This window comes from Hemitrygon akajei, chromosome 3 (assembly GCF_048418815.1).
Source record: "Hemitrygon akajei chromosome 3, sHemAka1.3, whole genome shotgun sequence".
Lineage (NCBI taxonomy): Eukaryota > Metazoa > Chordata > Chondrichthyes > Myliobatiformes > Dasyatidae > Hemitrygon > Hemitrygon akajei.
Window position 1 is genome coordinate 169,638,875 of NC_133126.1, and position 18,825 is coordinate 169,657,699.

The 18,825-nt window shown below is 39.5% G+C and overlaps 1 protein-coding gene across 1 annotated transcript in view; it reads right to left on the bottom strand.

Moving 5' to 3' along the window:
• Nucleotides 1-144: 144 nt before the first annotated feature.
• Nucleotides 145-18,825, bottom strand: part of LOC140725622 (NACHT, LRR and PYD domains-containing protein 12-like) — a 40,063-nt gene continuing 21,382 nt past the window's right edge. The window contains exons 7-11 of the mRNA XM_073041313.1: nucleotides 18,194-18,310; nucleotides 17,662-17,832; nucleotides 13,178-13,348; nucleotides 6,945-7,112; nucleotides 145-1,875 (exon numbers count right to left, since the gene is read on the bottom strand). Coding sequence (XP_072897414.1) covers nucleotides 1,755-1,875; nucleotides 6,945-7,112; nucleotides 13,178-13,348; nucleotides 17,662-17,832; nucleotides 18,194-18,310 — 748 coding nt within the window. The 3' untranslated portion in view covers nucleotides 145-1,754. The remainder of the gene's footprint in view (nucleotides 1,876-6,944; nucleotides 7,113-13,177; nucleotides 13,349-17,661; nucleotides 17,833-18,193; nucleotides 18,311-18,825) is intronic.

The following is an 18,825-nucleotide window of genomic DNA, read 5'->3' on the forward strand; positions in this document are numbered from 1 at the left end:
TTACTCTGCAGTTCATAAACGTTCTGCTGCAGTTAGAACACAATTACCCACTATACCAACAAGAAATAACAACAAAGAGAATTCACAAATTTAATAAAGTTCACCTGAAATCAGATGATTGTCATTATTAGCTGCATTATAACAAAAGAGAAATGTTGTTAACCAACAGAAACCTTGCATCTATGATAAATTTCATGGTTATTATAACAGGAAATACAATGATTGGGTGCAAGTTTTGTGACATTGGTCCTTCTTAAAGAATCATTTACAAACTGAAGAATCTGCATCGACATTTTTTAGAAATCAATAGATCAAAATCATCAGATAAATCATTACCAAGATTTTAGAAGTAGTGGAGGAGGGAGAGCATTAAAGGAAATTAGAACAAGAAGGAAAAAGAAGTGGATATTATACCCACAGAGGGTCATCAGCATCTTTTGTGCTTCAACTTGATTCCAAAGGAATACCATTGACATCTATACTTACAAACAGAGGCAACATTGCTTGAAGTCTCACTGGCCTTAAGTATCTGTCATAGGATCTATACAGAAGTTAACAATCATGACCCCTTGTGCTTCACTCCTGCATCAGAGTGATGAATGAGCTTCTCTGGAGAAGGTACCCATTGAATCAAATATAGCAGAATGAAAGATGGCTGACAGCAGAATGGACTGCAGACACTAGAATCCGAATTAAAAAACACGATGGAGGAACTCAGTGGGCCTGGCAGCATCTATGGTAGGAAACGGGCTGCTGACCTTTCAAGACTGAAGGGTAATAGTGGGTATAAAAAAGATAAACAAAAGGGGTGGCGGAAGAGCTAGTGAGGAGAGGTGATAGACAGATGGGTGAAAGGAAGGTGATAGGTGGAGATGACAAAGGTCTGCAGATGATAGAATCTGACAGGAGACAAAGATGGTGTGCAGAACAAAGTGAGGAGGGTGGGGAGGAGATGGGCTTTCACCTACACAGGTCGGCCAATGTTATGAAGGATGGCAGGAAGCATCCACCACTCTTTGTGGTTCCCATCAGCAAAGTGATATCTTTATCAAATATAGAAAAAAGATATCAAATCATTACTACTGCTCACTTGTGACCTCAGGCACAGTGAATGACATAGGCCCGGTGCCTGGTTTCAGCCAAGATTATCTTTTTTCCCCTGCTATTTCTACTCTTATTGAGCCATCGAGTTAAAAGCGATTGCTTATCAGAAAAAAAAACATTCCCCAACAACATTATGGACAATAGTGGTTGCTTTCTTGTGTTATAAGACTTCTGAAGATTAAAACATTTCTGTTTTCCACATGTGAATTGATGATTGCAATTCAGGCTCTTTTGCCACTCCTGATTGCCAATGTGAATGAATTTCAAGGTTCATTTTCTTTCATTAAAATCATGAGATATTTATATGATAAATCTACATATGCAGTATATAATCTGTTAATGATTTACATAAAATCTAGCAAACAGTAAATATCATTAATCATAAAATGAGGTGGCACAAGTACGTAGCATAGAACAATGATGCTGAAATGTCAGCTCTGCTATTTCAGCTGATGATATACAGGGCATTAGAAAATCTGTTCTAACTGGATGAGATTGTTGGTGCCAATTCTGTATAGACGTGTCAGGCTGTGGAATCTGTTCCATTCAAATGTTTCAGCACTAGTCGGTAATCATGAAATATACCCAAGATGTTTTCAGACATAAAGGAATTATTGAAATAATTACTAAGGATACAAAAAGATCATAACTTAAAGAAATGTTCCAAAATATTTTACATTTCTGTCTACAAAAATCTCAACATCCGGTTTCTTCAGATTCAGCTTCTTTATGGCTATCTGTCCATTTGTAGTGAACTGGTTTTCCTCTAGCCTAAACCAAACAGAAATATTGCAAGAAACTGATGAACTGTATATTTTGGAAGGAAATAACACATTTGCATCTACTCTTTGTGACTACATTCTACACTCCACTCTAAATCTACAAACATTAAGTTGGATTCATTAGCTTTTAATATTATTATGGATGACCTTAAAGCTGTTTGTGAAAGTTCAATAAAGATCATGATCTTCAATTATAAAGTTACAGAGGAGCATTGCTGTGTTTCTCCACCAGGTCATTCTCTAAATGGCATACTTTTCAAGTCCTGAGCTTCTTACCTCCTGAGTGACACTTGTAGGTAGATCTTAAAGTGTCATTCTGAAATACAGGTAGCACTCTTCCAGCTACAGTGGAGAGTTGCTACTTTACAAATAAGTGCTGCATAATAAGAGGGGGATAACAGATTGTTCGCAGAGGTCAGGGAAACAGGGACAGACTGATGAAGAACAGTGCCTGCAGGAGAGACATGGAGATAATCTGGACATGATGCTAGTGAGGACTCTAAATGGACTAGTACTACAGGAGAGCAGACTTTCCATGCCAGCAAGTTTGTGCACGTTGCAATATGCGCACATCCCCATGTCTTCTCTACTTGTTCTCACCGCTGGATGAAAGGTGGTTGTGTCATACTCTGTGTGAGAATGAGTGGGTAACCTTGCAGTGCACCTGGGTGAAGAAAACTGTGAGATGTCGGAGAGATAGTGGCTGCTGCCAGGGATACCCTCATGCTGGAAGTTAAGTGTAAACACGACTTTGACTTCCATGGACAACACAGTTCATGCATATGTGTGAATCTATATTTGATACACAGGAGATCACAGTTTAAGTTTCACAGTTTCAGGAGAATCGAGCTGGAAGAACAAACAAGAGAAAATCTGCAGATGCTGAAATCAAAGTAATACGTGCAAAATGCTGAAGGAATTCAGCAGCATAGGCAGGATCTATGGAAAACAGCAAACAGCTAACATTTTGGGCCAAGGCCCTTCATCAGAACTCAAAAAAAGAGATGAGAAGGAAGGCAGGGGGTGGGGAGGAAAAGTACAAGGTAGTAGGTGAGAGGTGAAACCGGGAGATAGATAGATAGATAGATACTTTATTCATCCCCATGGGGAAATTCATGGGGAGGGATGAAGTAAAGAGCTGGGAAGTCATTAGGTGAAAGAGATAACGGGCTGGAGAAGGGGGGAATCTGATAGGAGAGGGTCGAAGGAAAGGGGAGGAGCACCAGAGGGAAGTGATGGGCAGGTAAGGAGATAAGGTAAGAGAAGGAAATGGAAATGGGGAATGGTGAAGGGGCGGGGTCAATTACCAGAACTTTGAGAAATTGATGTTCATTCCATCAGGTTGGAGGCCACCCAGTTGGAATAGAAGGTATTGCTCCTCCAACTTGAGTGTGGCCTCATCACAGCAGTAGAGAAAGCCATGGACAGACATGTTGGAATGAAAATGGGAATTTGAAAATAACTTAGAGTTCTGTGTAAAGCGGGATTACCAATTTTTGGTTCAACATGACTGAAAACAAATGTTGCTTGTTGCACCATCGTCAATATCATTGTCACACTATTGTCACTATCACTGTTACAGTATTGTCAGTATCATTGTCACACTATTGTCACTATCACTGTTACAGTATTGTCAGTATCATTGTCACACTATTGTCACTATCACTGTTACAGTATTGTCAGTATCATTGTCACACTATTGTCACTATCACTGTTACAGTATTGTCAGTATCATTGTCACACTATTGTCAATATCATTGTTACACTATTATCAATATCATTGCTGCAGTATTGTCAATATCATTGTTACAATATTGTCAGTATCATTGTCGCACTATTGTCAGTACCATTATCACACTATTGTCAGTATCATTGTCGCACTATTGTCAATATAATTGTTACACTATTGTCAATATAATTGTTGCACTAATGTCGATATCATTGCTACACTATTTTTAACATCATTGTTACACTATTGTAAATATCATTGTCGCATTATTATCAATATCATTGTTACACTATTTTTAATATTGTTGCTATACTATTGTCAATATTATAAATTCCAAAGGCAAAGGTAAGAAGGATAAACAAGATTATCAACAAAAACCTCGGCAACCTACACAAAAATGCTGGAGGAACTCAGCAGGCCAGGCAGCATCTATGAAAAAGGGTAAACAGCTGAAGTTTTGGGTGGAGACCCTTTATCTGACTCCTCATCTCTTTTTTGAGCCCTGATGAGGGGACTTGGCCCAAAACATCAACCGTTTACTCTTTTCCTTGAATGTTGCCTGGCCTTCTGAGTTCCTCCAGCATTTTGTGTGTGTTGCATTGATTTTGTGCATCTGCAGATTCTCTCGTGCTTGGACAGAAACTCAGTTTAATTTTCTCCAAGGGTAATAAAACACCCAGAAATGGGACAATGTTAGGATTATGGTTACACAGGTTTATAACTGTACCCCATTGTTCTCATCAGGGTAGTAATCTCCGGGTTACTGCCTGTGCCATGCGTCAGTGAGGGTAATTATAAAATGATCTGACTGAGGAAGTGATGCAGGGCATCAGAATTCAGGGTCATTGGGATCTCTTATGGGGAGGGTATGACTTACTCAAAAAGGCCAAGTTACACCTGAACATGAGGGGGGCCTTATTGGCAGGTTGCTGGAACTTTGGGGAGGGTTTAAACTAATTTGGCAGGGGTATGGGAAACAGTGTGATAGGGCTGGGGATAGGGCAGTTGGTATACAAGTAGATGCAGTGCGTAGTGAGACTGTGAGGAAGGACAGGCAGATGATAGGGCAAATGCAGTCAGTGGGATGAGATGAAGGGTATCATGGGGGTAAAATTGAAAATGGCGATGAAAGCAAGACTGAAGGTGTTATATTTGAATGCATGCAGTATACAGATAATCGATGATCGTGTGGCACAGTCACAGGTGGGCTGGTACAATGTAGTGGGCATCACTGAGACATGGCTGAAAGATGATCATAGTTGGGAGCTTAACATCAAAGAATACTCCTTGTCTCAAAAGGACAGGCAGGAAGGCAGAGGGGAGGAGGTGGCTGTCTTGGTAAAAACTGAAATCAAATCCTTAGAAAGAGGTGATATAGGATCAGAAGATATAGAATTCTTGTGGGTAGAGTTAAGAAACTGCAATGGTAAAAAGACCCCGAATGGAGTTACATACAGGCCCCTGAACAATAGCCTGGTTGTGGGATACAAATTGCAACAGGAATTAGAAAAGGCATGTAAAAATGGCAATATTACAATAGTCATCAGGGATTTCAATATGCAGGAAGCTTGGGAAAATCATGTTGGTTCTGGATCCCAAGAGAGGGAATTTGTGGATGCATACAAGATGGTTTGTGGTTGAGTCAGCTAGGGGAAAGGAAATTCTGAATTGGGTGCTGTGTAATAAACCAGGTATGATTAGGGAGCTTAAAGTAAAAGAACCTTAAGGAGGCAGTGATTATAATAAGGATACAGTTTACCCTGCAGTTTGGAGGAATGGGCAAAGAAGTGGCTTGTATTTGAGAGGGTCCAGAGTAAGTTCACAAGAATTATTCTGGGAATGAAAGGGTTAACATACAATATGATGAGTGTTTGATAGTTCTGGGCCTGTACTCACTAGAGTTTAGAAGAATGAGGGATGATCTCATTGAAACCTATCAAATATTGGAAGGCCTAGGTAGAGTGGATGTTTCCTATAGTAGGGGAGTCTTGGACAAGAGGGCACAAACTCAGAATAGAAGGATGTCTCCTTAGAACAGATATGAGGATGAAATTCTTTAGCCATAGGGTGGTGAACTGATTGCCACAACTGTCTATGGAAGCCAAGTCATTGAGTATAATAAAGTGGAGATTGATAGGTTCTTGGTTGGTAAAGGTGTCAGAGGTTACGGGGAGAAGGCAGCAGACTGGGGTTGTGGGAATAAAGTCAGTCATGATGGACTACTGGAGCAGACTCGATGGGCTCCTATGTCTTACGGTTTTATGTCTTTAGAGTTCTGTGAAGGAATTTCTAGATCTATGACTCTAAGATTTCCATATGGTTATTTTTAATCAACATAAGCATATGTTACAATGGACACAGAGGCCACTTTATTAGGTACTTTCTGCACATAATAAAATAGCCACTGAGTGTATGTTTGTGGACTTTTGCTGCTGTAGCTATTTCTTTCAAGGTTTGATGTGTTGTGCATTCAAATTTGCTCTTCTGCACACCACTGTTGTAACACTGGTTACTTGAGTTAAAGTCACCTTCCTGTCAGCTTGAACCAGTCTGGCCATTCTCCTTTGACCTCTCTCATTAACAAAACATATTTTGCCAACAGAAATGTCGCTCACTGGATGTTTTCTGTTTTTTTTTGCATCATTCTCTGTAAACTCTAGAGACAGTTGTATGTGAAAATCCCAGGAGATCAGCAGTTTCTGTGATACTCGAACCACTCCACCTGACATCAAGTATTGTTCCATGGTCAAAGTCACTTAGATCACATTTCTTCCCCATTCTGATGTTTAGTCTGAAGAAAAAATTCATCTATTGACCAGGTCTACATGCTTTTATGCATTGAGTTGCTGCCACATGATTGGCTGATTTGATATTTGCATTAATGAACAGGCGTGCAGGAGAACTCTGAGTGGCCACTGACTGTATATAAAAGCTGTCTGATTCAGTGATGACAGACATCAAGCCTAAACCCCTTGTTTCACCTTATTTCAAGGGAGATTTGGGACTCACTTTTTCTGTGAATAGGATGTCAACTGTGAATGAAGAAGCTGAGGAGTTTGAATACTAGGTTGTTCATATCCAAACCAAATAAATGCTGGTGCTTGACCCTTACAGATGGTGGCTCCTGGTGATGACACTGCCCAACAAGGTATGGCCTTATGTGTTAGAAATTTTGGCCTTATATCAATTTCCTTTGAGTTTTTAGAAGTAAAATTCCACTATGCAAAAATATAACTGGCCGCATTGGCATGGTTCCTTTGTCTAGTATCTTAACAATTTAAACCGATTTCAGTTATTAAATGGAAGTAGTAAATAGATTTCAAACTCACCTTATAACCATCAGGTTGCTACAAGTCAGAATCAAGCTGCTGATATTGCTTAGGGAACAATCAGTAAGTGAGTTTTCACTTAAATCCAGATGAGTTATTTTTTGGTTTGTACTGAGTGCTGCCACTAGCCCATAGCAGCATCCATCAGTAAGTAATGTTCGCTTTAACCTAAAGAGATCAGAAACCAAAAGAAAATCAAATTGAAGTGTATGTTAGGATAAATGTCAAAGTGCAAGGGTACTTTCCTGATTTAAGTTATTAAGGGTGACTATAATGGAGTTGGTAGCTTCTTTCTCTGGTTTAACATTACTTCTCAATTTCATCACCCCATGCAACTCTGCAAGTGAATCACACTCTGAGTTTAGATTGGAATTCCTGTCAGATTCTGTTGCTGTACCAGTTATAGTTAATGCTCCTGTTCAGTACTGCAAAATAGTTCTCACATAGAACATAAGAACATAAGAGATAGGAGCAGAAAATGTCTTACAAGCTCTGTAAACACCACTGCCATGAAAACAACTTGGATTAGAAAGGACACATGTACAGTGCCCAGATCTATGGCTTGGATTCCATTTAGCTCACTATTGGCTTCTGAAAGAGCAGCTCCCCCCAGTCCAACACCCTACTCCCCCAACTTATTTCCCTGCAACTCAATTTCCTTCATGTGCCCATCTGCTCCCCTTTGGTTCTCCTGCCACACACCTATACTAAGGGATAACTTACAGACGCCATTTCAGCTTTGGGATGTGGGATGAAACTGGAGCACTCATGGGGAGAAGTTGCTGACTGTACCAAGGCAACACTTGAAGTCGGGATTGAACTTGGGTTAATACAGCTGTTGTTCCACCATGTGACCCACTGCTAGCGGAAGGGGAGAACATTCCAATCAGCCTAATGTTGACATGAAGGCTTCATAGAATCAAAAAAAATTACAAAATTCATTTGCAGACCTAAACTTGCTAAATAGTGATAATAGCTTCAACTCTCCCTCAGAAATTAATTCTAACAAATTCAGCAGTACCGAATTTCAGATACATGTGTACAGCAGACTCATATCACTGTTGATATGGATTTAGTGCCTCTCACGGGGAATGCAAATTCAGACCATGAAGCATCGAGTGAAATTCCTTAGTTTATTCTGACATCTTTCTGAGAGTGTAATCCATTAAGTTCCATTCCTGCACTCTTTCACTTTGCCTTGTAAATGCTTCCTCTTCGCTTTTACCCACTTCCCCTCTGAAACATCTTTTGAGGAGTGCTTGCCAAAAAAAAACTATTATTACATGGACTTCCTTTTACTTCCTAATTTTCAAAAAAGCCTATACTTCTGCTATTGATCCTTCTGTCAGTGATAACAGTTTCTCCTTACATAATTCTGAACAACTTTATTAAATAACTGTCTAAACTACATTCCATTAAGCACAAGCCCAGGTAAGAACAGTCTCATCTTATATGTTCTCATATTTTCAAGATGTTTTAATAAACTTTCCTTCATCTTTCTGAGGGCCATGATGCTTTGCAACTAAATATGATTGATTTGTTTGCAGAAAGGATAAATTTCTCACAAGCAGTCAACTTCAAAATTGTTCAGCCAATTTCAAGCACTTTGCTAAATTATATAGCTGCAACAACTGATGTTCCATACATTGGGGTCCTCCCATGTCTGCTGATGTTACCTCCCACCAGTGAAACCTCTTTCTCTTACATGGATTGACAAGAACTGCCAGGCTTTTCCAGAATACAACAGTGCATCATGACATGGCTACCAGAAGATTCTCCAACTAAGAAGAGTGAAGTTTAGAAGAATGAGAGGGTGGGGAGGGATATCTCATTGAAACCTATTGAATATTGAAAGGCCTAGATAGAATGGATGTGGAGAAGATTTTTCTATAGTGGGGGAGTCCATGACCAGAGGGCACACCCTCAGAACAGAAGGATGTCCCTTTAGAACAAAGGAATTTCTTTAGCCAGGGGCTGGTGAATCTGTGGAATTTATTTCACAGATGACTATGGAGTCCTGGTCTTTGGGTATATTTAAAGCTGAAGCTAATAGGTTCTTGATTAGTCAGCAGTGTCAAAGGTTAGAGGAGAAGGCAGGAGAATGGGGTTCAGAGGGATAATAAATCAGCCATGATGGAATGGCAGAGCAGACTCGAAGGGCCAAATGGCCTCACTCTGCTCCTATGTGTTATGGTCTTGTCTTCTGTTTATTACAGGAAAAATGACAGCTTCTTTGTCAAAACATGACCACGAAATATGAGCAAGTTGTCTTCTAGACTTTCTGGCAATTTTAAGTGAGCAGGTGAATGGTTCTTTGAATACAGTTGTAAGTGATAAATTTCTGTAATGTACTTGGTATGATTTATAGGTGAATTTATAAAGTTAAGAAAGCAGTGCTCAATCTGACAAAAATGTGCCAGGTTCTAATATTTTTTTATTTGAATTCTGTGTGTCCAGTGGTTAGGCTGATACCTAAATTAGGGTTGACTGGAAAATTATGAGCCTTGAGTACCCCTTTGACTCTACAACATTTATATTGACACTGGGAAATAGGACAGGGAGATCAGCATCTCACTATCTAGTTCATAAAGAGCTTCCAATTGTTACTGCCCTGGGTTACCCTATTATATAATTAGCAACTGAATACCTCTGCTCTTGAATATAAGCTATTCAGCCTACATAAAATAGAGACCAAAGTCATTATTCTGGAAGAATGTCTAGAGCAATTATAATTTTGACATTACTTTATCTACCATTTCATTAAAAACATTAATTTATTTATTTTTAATTATTATAAGTTAAATAGCTCATTTATTTATTTTAAATTAAGAAGCTTCTTTCATTTAAAGGTCATTTCACACTATTACATCATTTCAAAGTTCATCAAAGTTTAAGTAAACTGTAGAACTTATTAGAACATGTCTAGCACTATCGTCTGATTTTCTTACAGGCTGGCAGTGTAACTATAGATGTTTACTGCTTCATAAACTGTCAATAGCTTGATTAAAATAACATAGAAACCATTCCTTTATTGCCCATGCCAAAGAATGTAACAGCAGAAGGTGATGTTGAAATGTTATGGGAGTTAGCTTTATTATAGTGTAGTTCAATACATTAAAGGAAGCAAGTCTGGTGAGAACACAGAACAGATTCACAAGGATGTTGCCGGAACTGAAAGGTTGCATTTATGAGGATAAAGCTAAATAAGCTAGGGCTACTTTCTTTAAAACACAGGAGGCTGAGAGGATTTTTAATTGAGGTGCATAATATTATGAAGGATAAATGGGGAATTTCCTTGGCAGGGAATCAAAAATCAGGAGGCAAAGCTATATACTAGAAGGCGCATGATGTGCAGGGATACATTGCTTGTGCTGGAGGTTGGGTAGCTCATTCTTTGACTCAGCCTTTTCCTGTTTTATAAACTTCCTTTGCTTCTATGTTTTTGTGAATCATGGAACCGCATGCAAGTGTCATGACTTGACCAGGAAATTGGGCAAATGACAGGAGACAGAGTACGAATAATGGAGAAGTGTGGCCAAGCTGTGTGGGGACTTAAGCATTCGCTACACTTATGAACTGTTTGGATAATAAGGTAGAAAGCTATGTTTCTAAGTTTGACAGTAAAGAAAGATAAACATCATTATATGCAGTGAATCCAAAAGCAGTTAATTATGGAGAAAATTATTAGATTAAACAAGTAGACAAAAATCTTCCAAACAGATTTTAATGTAGGCAAGTTTGAGTCATCCAGCTGAAGAGGTGCTTTCTAAATGGGAAGCCGGAACTATTGGAGAAGCCTTGACTATTAAAATGCAATTGTATGGTAGCCCTTGTTTTCTCTGAAACTGGTTGGAGCTGTGAACATATTTCAGTGCGCGTTCACCTCATGTTTAATTCGCAAAAATCTGTGTGGGGAGAAATGCTCTTCAATAAACTTGGATGGTATGGCCCTCTGCAGAGAGCTCTTCTCATTTCCTCTTCCTGTTTGGCCTCCTTTGGAAGCTCCTTCTTATTCTCCCAGGAAGAACTGCAAAAGGAAACTGAAAAGGAGTGCCTTCTCATGCACTTGGGCCTGTGAACAACTGGTAAATGCAGAAACTTCAAAGACAATATCCTTCAGCCTCCTATATTTTTCAGCTAAACTAGAAGTGCAAATGCTTGATGAACTGAAGCAGATCCAAGAGATATCAATCAGTAACAAATTTATACCCTTCAGTCACTGGTTAGGGCTGAAAGTGTGTTCAGCTTAGTTAACACATATCGACTGAGTTATACTTTAGCTCTGCTATAATCACATTCATTTTAAGAAATCTAAGCAGAAAATTTTATGAACAAGCTTTCTGGTTGTGTGATTGTTTTGGATTTACAGTAGATTACAATCACAACCAACCATATCTTAATATTTATAAGGAAAAGTTATAATTTTTAATTATGTAAAATTGTATTGTGAACTAACTGATTCCAGCAATTTATTTGGTTTAAAATTTCAGAAGTATTTTCCAAACTGTGTTGGAATTGTAGTGCAGACTCAATTGGCTGAATGGCCTAATTCTGTTGTTGTGTCTTATCGTCATATGGCCTTAAGTTCTAAACTTTATAAAGTCGAGGTCATTTTCAATAGGGCAGATTGATAATATCTGAGGCAATAAGAATGAGGGAGAGAGGATCTAATACGTAGATAGAGTGGATGTGGAGAGTATCTTTCCTATAGCGGGAGAGTCTAGGTCTAAAGGGCACATCCTCAGAATGGGAGGATGTCCCTTTGAAACAGGGATGAGGAGGAATTTCTTTATCTAGATGATGATGAATCTGTGGAATTCATTGCCACAGATGGCTGTGGAGGCTGTCTTTGGATATATAAAGCCCAGGTTGATAGGTAAACATTCAAGAGAATGGGGTTGAGAGGGAAAATAAATTAACCATGATTGAATGGCGGAGCAGAATTGATGGGCCAAACAGCTAAATTCTGCTTCTATGTCTTGTGGTCTTAAAACCAAAGTTTCTAACAGTTGTATTAAGTTCAGCTGCACCTGGCCTAGAAGAAGCAAGTTACTTTGAGGCTGTTAGGCTGAGTAGAAAGAAAAAGATGAAAACCATCTTTGAGTCCTGGTCAACACTCGTTTGAAAAAACAGGTTATCTTTGAAAACTCTTTTACAAATGGATAACATGGGGCAAGATTTCACCCATTTTGATGCACTAAATATATGTTGTGTTTAGTCATAATACACAGCCTGGAAGCTCTATAAGAGCACTATATTGCTTAAATTTATCTCTATAAAGTCGTTAGTGCGGTTCCCCACAAAAGGGCAATATGCATCTTCACTTCTGGAGATCACGAGAAATGGGTCTTGGGTTTCAATTCTCTTCATGGCAAACACTGTAAATATATAAAAGGCTGCTGGGGAAAGAAGGGAGAATATGGTGGAGGAAGGGTCACATATTTTTCACTACCCACATTCTTCACTGGCCTTCCTTCCCATCTTTAAGTAGCTTTGAGTCACTGTGAGGCATGCCCTCATAATACAAGCTAAGCTCAGAGGAGATCTCTGCAGCAAAAAACCTACTGCAGTAATTCAGCTTCCAGAGCCAGTCTACTGATAGACAAAATGAGGAACCAAACATCATGCACACTTCCTGCTGAAGATTTGGAGCAGCATTAGATTTTCGCTTTTCTTTTAATGAAAAATATGAAGAATCTCCACCAGATATGAGAACATTCATGTTGTGTACAACGTAATTTTTATGTACCTTTTATGGGGTGCAGTTTTGAGGCAACTATTTCTAGATGGCAACAACAATAATGGTCTGTGTGTGTCAATACTTGAAAGGTACTCCAAGTAACTTACCAACCATATCAGATGAGGTGGCTTCCCAGTGATCCAAGTACTATATTGGGTGATTGACAGATTTCACAGTGATTAGCAGGCCAGTAGACAAAACAAGATCACATGACTAAATTTGCTTTTGCAAATAAGCTTAATTCTGATTTAAGGTCAATTATAGATGCGGAAGACGGCTTTAAGTACATCTGCCCATCTGAACCATAACTGGGTAGGGTGGAGACAACTGGGATGTGGGAAGGATCAGTTAAAACCAACCTTGTTATTTCCTAACCTTGCAGTTGCCTGCTACACCATCTCCAGGGCACTTTTACACAATTATACATTGGCTTCTAATGATGATTTTATCCATAGAAATAAAAGTTGCCTTGAAATGACAGAGCGGTACATACCCCAGATTTTCCAGTTTGCAGTGTGGGTTCTTCAGTGCAGTAGATAGTGCACGAGCACCTGAATCACCCAGTTTATTCATGCCTAGATCTAGTTCTCGGAGCATCTGGTTCGTGACTAACACTGTGGCAAGTTTCTCACAACAAGTAGATGTCAGTTTCGTATTAGTAATCCTGCAAGAAAAATGGCAGAAGTCTGTACCAAATTCACACAAGCTTTATACATGTAGTATCAGCTATGGATAATTAATATTTATTTTATGAACAAAAGGCATCTCATTTGACTGGTCTATTAATTCTACTCTCTTTCTTTTTCTGGGGATTCATTTATTCAGAACCTGACCATAAGAGAATGGAGAAATGAATTTCAGAACAATGTCAAACCATGAGCCCATCACCAGACACTTGATGGTAATGCCCTATCTAATGTCATAAATACTAATCTTATACCCCACCGCATCTCAATAGCCTACATGTCTATTTCTGTACATCCAATCCTTATGTCTACCATCACATCTTATCTCTACTTCTTGTATGGTCCTATTAACTTACACTCCGCTCATGTCCTATGAACACTAAACTCACAGATGTGCACCTTTACTCTGGTAACCATCACCATCCTAAATGATATCCTTCACCAGACAGCCTATCTCTACACTGAAGCTATCAATTGTACACCTGATCCCAATGCACTATGTATTGTATGCCCTGTCCATTGCTACATTATGTACCTTACTCATGCAGTCTACACACTATTACATGTCCAATTCAGTATCATTCATCTATTCCCCTAAATCCAACACTGAAAGAAACATATATTGATATGCATGTTGTCTTAATGCTCCATCCATCAATGCAGGGTTTTTTTTTCTTTCCTGTACATCCATTCCTCCATCATAACCATCATTGCATGAGCATGACACTGCTCTGTATCCTGCTTCTGAATCCTATCCATTATTTCACTACCTACTTCAGTACTGTACACTGTCCATTGCCACACACCCTATCCATTATTGTATACGCTGTTGCTGCTGTTCAGCTACCATTACTCCCTATTCATTGCCATGAACTAGATGTGCAATGTTACTTGCTGCTGAAACCACATCCACAATTTTATTGCCACTATACATTACTCAATTATCCTCTATGTATTCATGCTGGCCTTTCTATATGTTATCTCCAAATTGTTCATAATACACACACCTGCATACCAACCTATACCAGCTACTGATCACTCCCAACACCTACTTGTCTTGCAGCTTAATGACTTTCAACCCCTCTTTTCAAATTCCCATTAACTTCCACCACATTACATTTGAAACTTTCTCCATGCTTAAATTAACAATTTGTCTGAGAGAGATACAACTTTCATTTTCTTTTGTGTGTGCTGGGCAGCACTAAATTCTCTTTGGCATTAATCAAGCAAGGAAGTACCCCGTGTTACAAACCCCGTAACTGGGTGTCTTACCAGCAAAGATAGGAGTATCCGTTGAAGTCTGATGATACTATTTTTAACAGTATTTATTAGTAAAAATACACAAAAATAATATCAATGCAAATATACAGATAATATACATCATCAATACTAAACCTAAAAGTGCGGGTATAATAATAATCAATAAGAAATAAGCTCTATCGTTGTCTAGGGGATAATGAATTGTCTGATGGAAATATAAAGTTCAGTTCAATTCATGCAGGCTGCAGTAGTTGTTGTTCGCGGTGTTGCAATTGTTGGAGAGAGAGAAACAGAGAGAGAGTAACAGCTATTAACTTACCGACTTTCCTTTTACGATCTTGATCCATCTCCGTCCTTTAGCTAGACCGTTCCGTGGAGGACTCGTCACCCAGGCAAGGGTGGACACACACACAAGCCCCCCACCGGTCTCGTAGTGTCTCTCCTGGTGCGTCTGAGGGGTGTTCCCCAGACCCTACTTTTATCCCCACTCATGGGGTCTCAGATGTCAATCAGGTTGGGATGATGCAATTCCTCAACCAGACCACTCTGGTTGCCCCCTGAGGGGTTTCAATGAATAGAACAGTACTCAATACACGATTCCTTCTCCAAGAGACAATAGCAGTAATCTCTCTCTTTGTCAATAGGAGACATTCCAACCTGTGCTGTGTCTCTCTCTCATAAATTTGTATGAGCTGTTTATCTCTCTCATTTCCTTTGATAACAGCATCGGAATAGTAGCGATTTGTGATTCTCCAAGGGGGGGGGGGGCATTGGCGATTCTGTACCCTTCTGCCCATCAGAGTTGCTCCTCATTCGTAACACCCAGAAAAAAACCCATTTTTTTGGGAAGTTTCCCAATCTGCTCAACGTGTGACACCAATTCCCAGTTGCAACGTTTGATCTGATTTTGATCTTTTGACTCATTATACATGTGATCTCATTATACATGTGAAAAGCAAGGCTGGTCTTTAATCCATTTATCACAGCAGTGCTGTATCCCTTACACCTGGTTCATTGTCAAGTCTCTAAAACATTGATTTTCTTCTCAAGTCACTAGTATTTATTATTCCTCTTTTAGAAAGCTTTTCCCATTCCTTTAGAATTATGGGTGCTCAGTCTCTCCAGCTATGGCTCATCATTCACTCACCTCATATCTGAACTGATTCCACAACCTACAAACTCTCTTTCAAGGATTCTGCAACTCCTTTTCGGTAGTATCTATCTATCACCTGTCCACTTGCACCATTGCTTTCCCTTTGCTCATTGGTTGGTTGTTTAGATATAGTTATTCATAAATTCCATTGTATTTTGTTATTTTCCTGTAAATACCAGCAAGAAAATGAATCTCAAAGTAGGAACATAGAAACATAGAAAATAGGTGCAGGAGTAGGCCATTTGGCCCTTTGAGCCAGCACCGCCATTCAGTATGATCATGGCTGATCATCCAACTCAGAACCCTGTACTTGCTTGCTCTCCATATCCCCGATCCCTTTAGCCACAAGGGCCATATCTAACTTCCTCTTAAATATAGCCAATGAACCGGCCTCAACTGTTTCCTGTGGCAGAGAATTCCACAGATTCACCACTCTCTGTGTGAAGAAGGTTTTCCTCATCTCGGTCCTAAAAGGCTTCCGCTTTATCTTTAAACTGCGACCCCTTGTTCTGGACTTCCCCAACATCAGAAACAATCTTCCTGCATCTAGCCTGTCCAATCCCTTTAGAATTTTAAACATTTCAATAAGATCCCCCTCAATCTTCTAAATTCCAGTGAGTATAAGCCTAGTCGATCCAGTCTTTCTTCATATGAAAATTCTGCCATCCCAGGAATCAATCTGGTGAACCTTCTTTGTACTCCCTCTATGGCAAGAATGTCTTTCCTCAGATTAGGGGACCAAAACTGCACACAATACTCTAGGTGCGGTCTCACCAGTATATACTTCGATAATAAATTTTACTTTGACATTGACCCCTATTGTGAGACATATTGGACAATTAAAATGCAAAATTGCTGCGTCTGTTTTTCTTGTAACCATGTAACCATCCCTCACTGGGTCCATAATCAACAAAATGCCATGCTAATGCATCAAGATACTGTTTAGGACCCTGCTGCTGCACATACTACATCGATGTCACTGCAGTCCCTGTGAAGTGTAACTCCCACCTCTGTTACACAGGGCTGAATTACATACTGCCTGCACATACAAATGAGTGTTCAGGCAGCAGGAGGGTGGTTTTTTCCAGTTATTGTGGGGCTGCAGGATTCATCTGCCACCAGGGTACTGGGGTCACTGCTGCATTTCCGACTTGTGAACTGTCCAGTTGTGAACAGTTCACAGTAACAGAACCCTGCCATGGCCTGGGGAGGATCTGTGATAAATAACCATAAGACCACAAGACAAAGGGGGAGAATTAGGCCATTCAGCTCATTGAGTCTGCTCTGCCATTCCATCATGGCTGATCGCCATACACTCCACCCCATACGCCTGCTTCTTGGCGTATCCTTCAATGCCCTGACTGATCAGGAAACGATCAACTTCCGCCTTAAATATACACACAGACTTGGCCTCCACCACAGTCAGTGGCAGAGAATTCTACAGATTCACTACTCACTGCCTAAAAACAGTTCCTCCTTACCTCTTTTCTCAAGGGTTGTCCCTCAATTTTGAGGCTGTGCCTTTAGTTCTGGGTACTCCCACCATAGGAAACATCCTCTCCACATCCACTCTATCTAGTCCTTTTAACATTCAGAAGGTTTCAATGAGATGCCCCTGCATTCTTCTAAATGTCAGTGAGTACACTGCCAAAGCTGCCAAACACACCTCATATGTTAAGCCCTTTATTCCTGGAATTATCTTCATGAACCTCCTCTGGACTCTCTCCAATGACAACACATCCTTTCTGAGATATGAGGCCCAAAACTGTTGACAACATGCTAAGTGTGGCCTGACTAGTGTCTTAACTATAGGATTGGTAATTAATGCTTGTAATAATTATAACAATGGAAATGAATGCCTTCTCTACCGTTACTTACCGCAATGATTGTATTGAGCAGCTTGGGTCCATCAATGCCACAGATAATACATTTATGCCTGCATCTTGAATAACATTGGAACTGAGATCTAGACTGGTCAGCGTGTGATTGATTCTGATGGCAGAAGCAAGTTCTTTATAGTTTTTCTGTGACAAAGAATTGCTGGTCAACCTGTAAATCAGAAAAAGAAATTGTGTTTTAAAACTGCAAACAACCTTAAATTGCAGACTGTAAATCGACAATGATTGAAATATTCCTGGTAATTGCATTCCAGAAAATTATTTTAATTCACAATATTTTCTAGCGCATATGCATCTGATCAAGTGATATTGATTGAAAATGCTATTCAACTCTTTCTAATGTGCTGCTATCTCCACCTTAGATATTATGACAATGGATAGAAGTTATAAGTATGTGGAGAATAATATTAATGGGTTACAATGATATCTAAGCCACAAGTCTCCTTTTGAAACTACTTGGTGGGAATAAATAAGATTTAGTAGTCAACAAATGATGAATATTTGCAACTTACTCCAAACTCTTCAACGTGCACCTGGGATCTCTTAGCACATTGCAGAGTACTTCTACTCCAGTTTCCTCTTGATAAGAGCCCATCATTCCAAAATCAAATGTAGAAGTATTATTCAGCCTGAGTACAATAAGTTAATTATGGAGCAGATATTAATTACTGGTATTTTTTGTATTATTTCACTTAATTAATGTATACTGTGAATACAAAGCAGAGAATTACAATTATACAAAGCAAATGATAGCTTGAAATTCAAATCAGCCCAGATTTTTGGATGTGGAATATGGGAACATCAGTTGGCTGATGAATTCCAAGGGACACCTGCCACTGGGGTCAGGCCTGATCACCATTCTGCTAACGACCAGAGGTGTGAGCGAGGCAAATATGATTGCACTTTTAACAAGTGCGATGTCTCAGATGGGTTACGAAGGCACACATAGTATTGTCAACAGCTGTATTGGCAACTACGAGACTTCCGTAGCACAGACTTATTTGAGATGACAACTGTATCATCTTTCACCTGGGCCATCTGAACTAGACTAGGATATGAACTGTACTTCTACCAAGCTGGCTCATGTTCCCTTGAAATTCAAGTATTCCTACACTTCAGTGCCACATCCTCCGTGCCACATCAC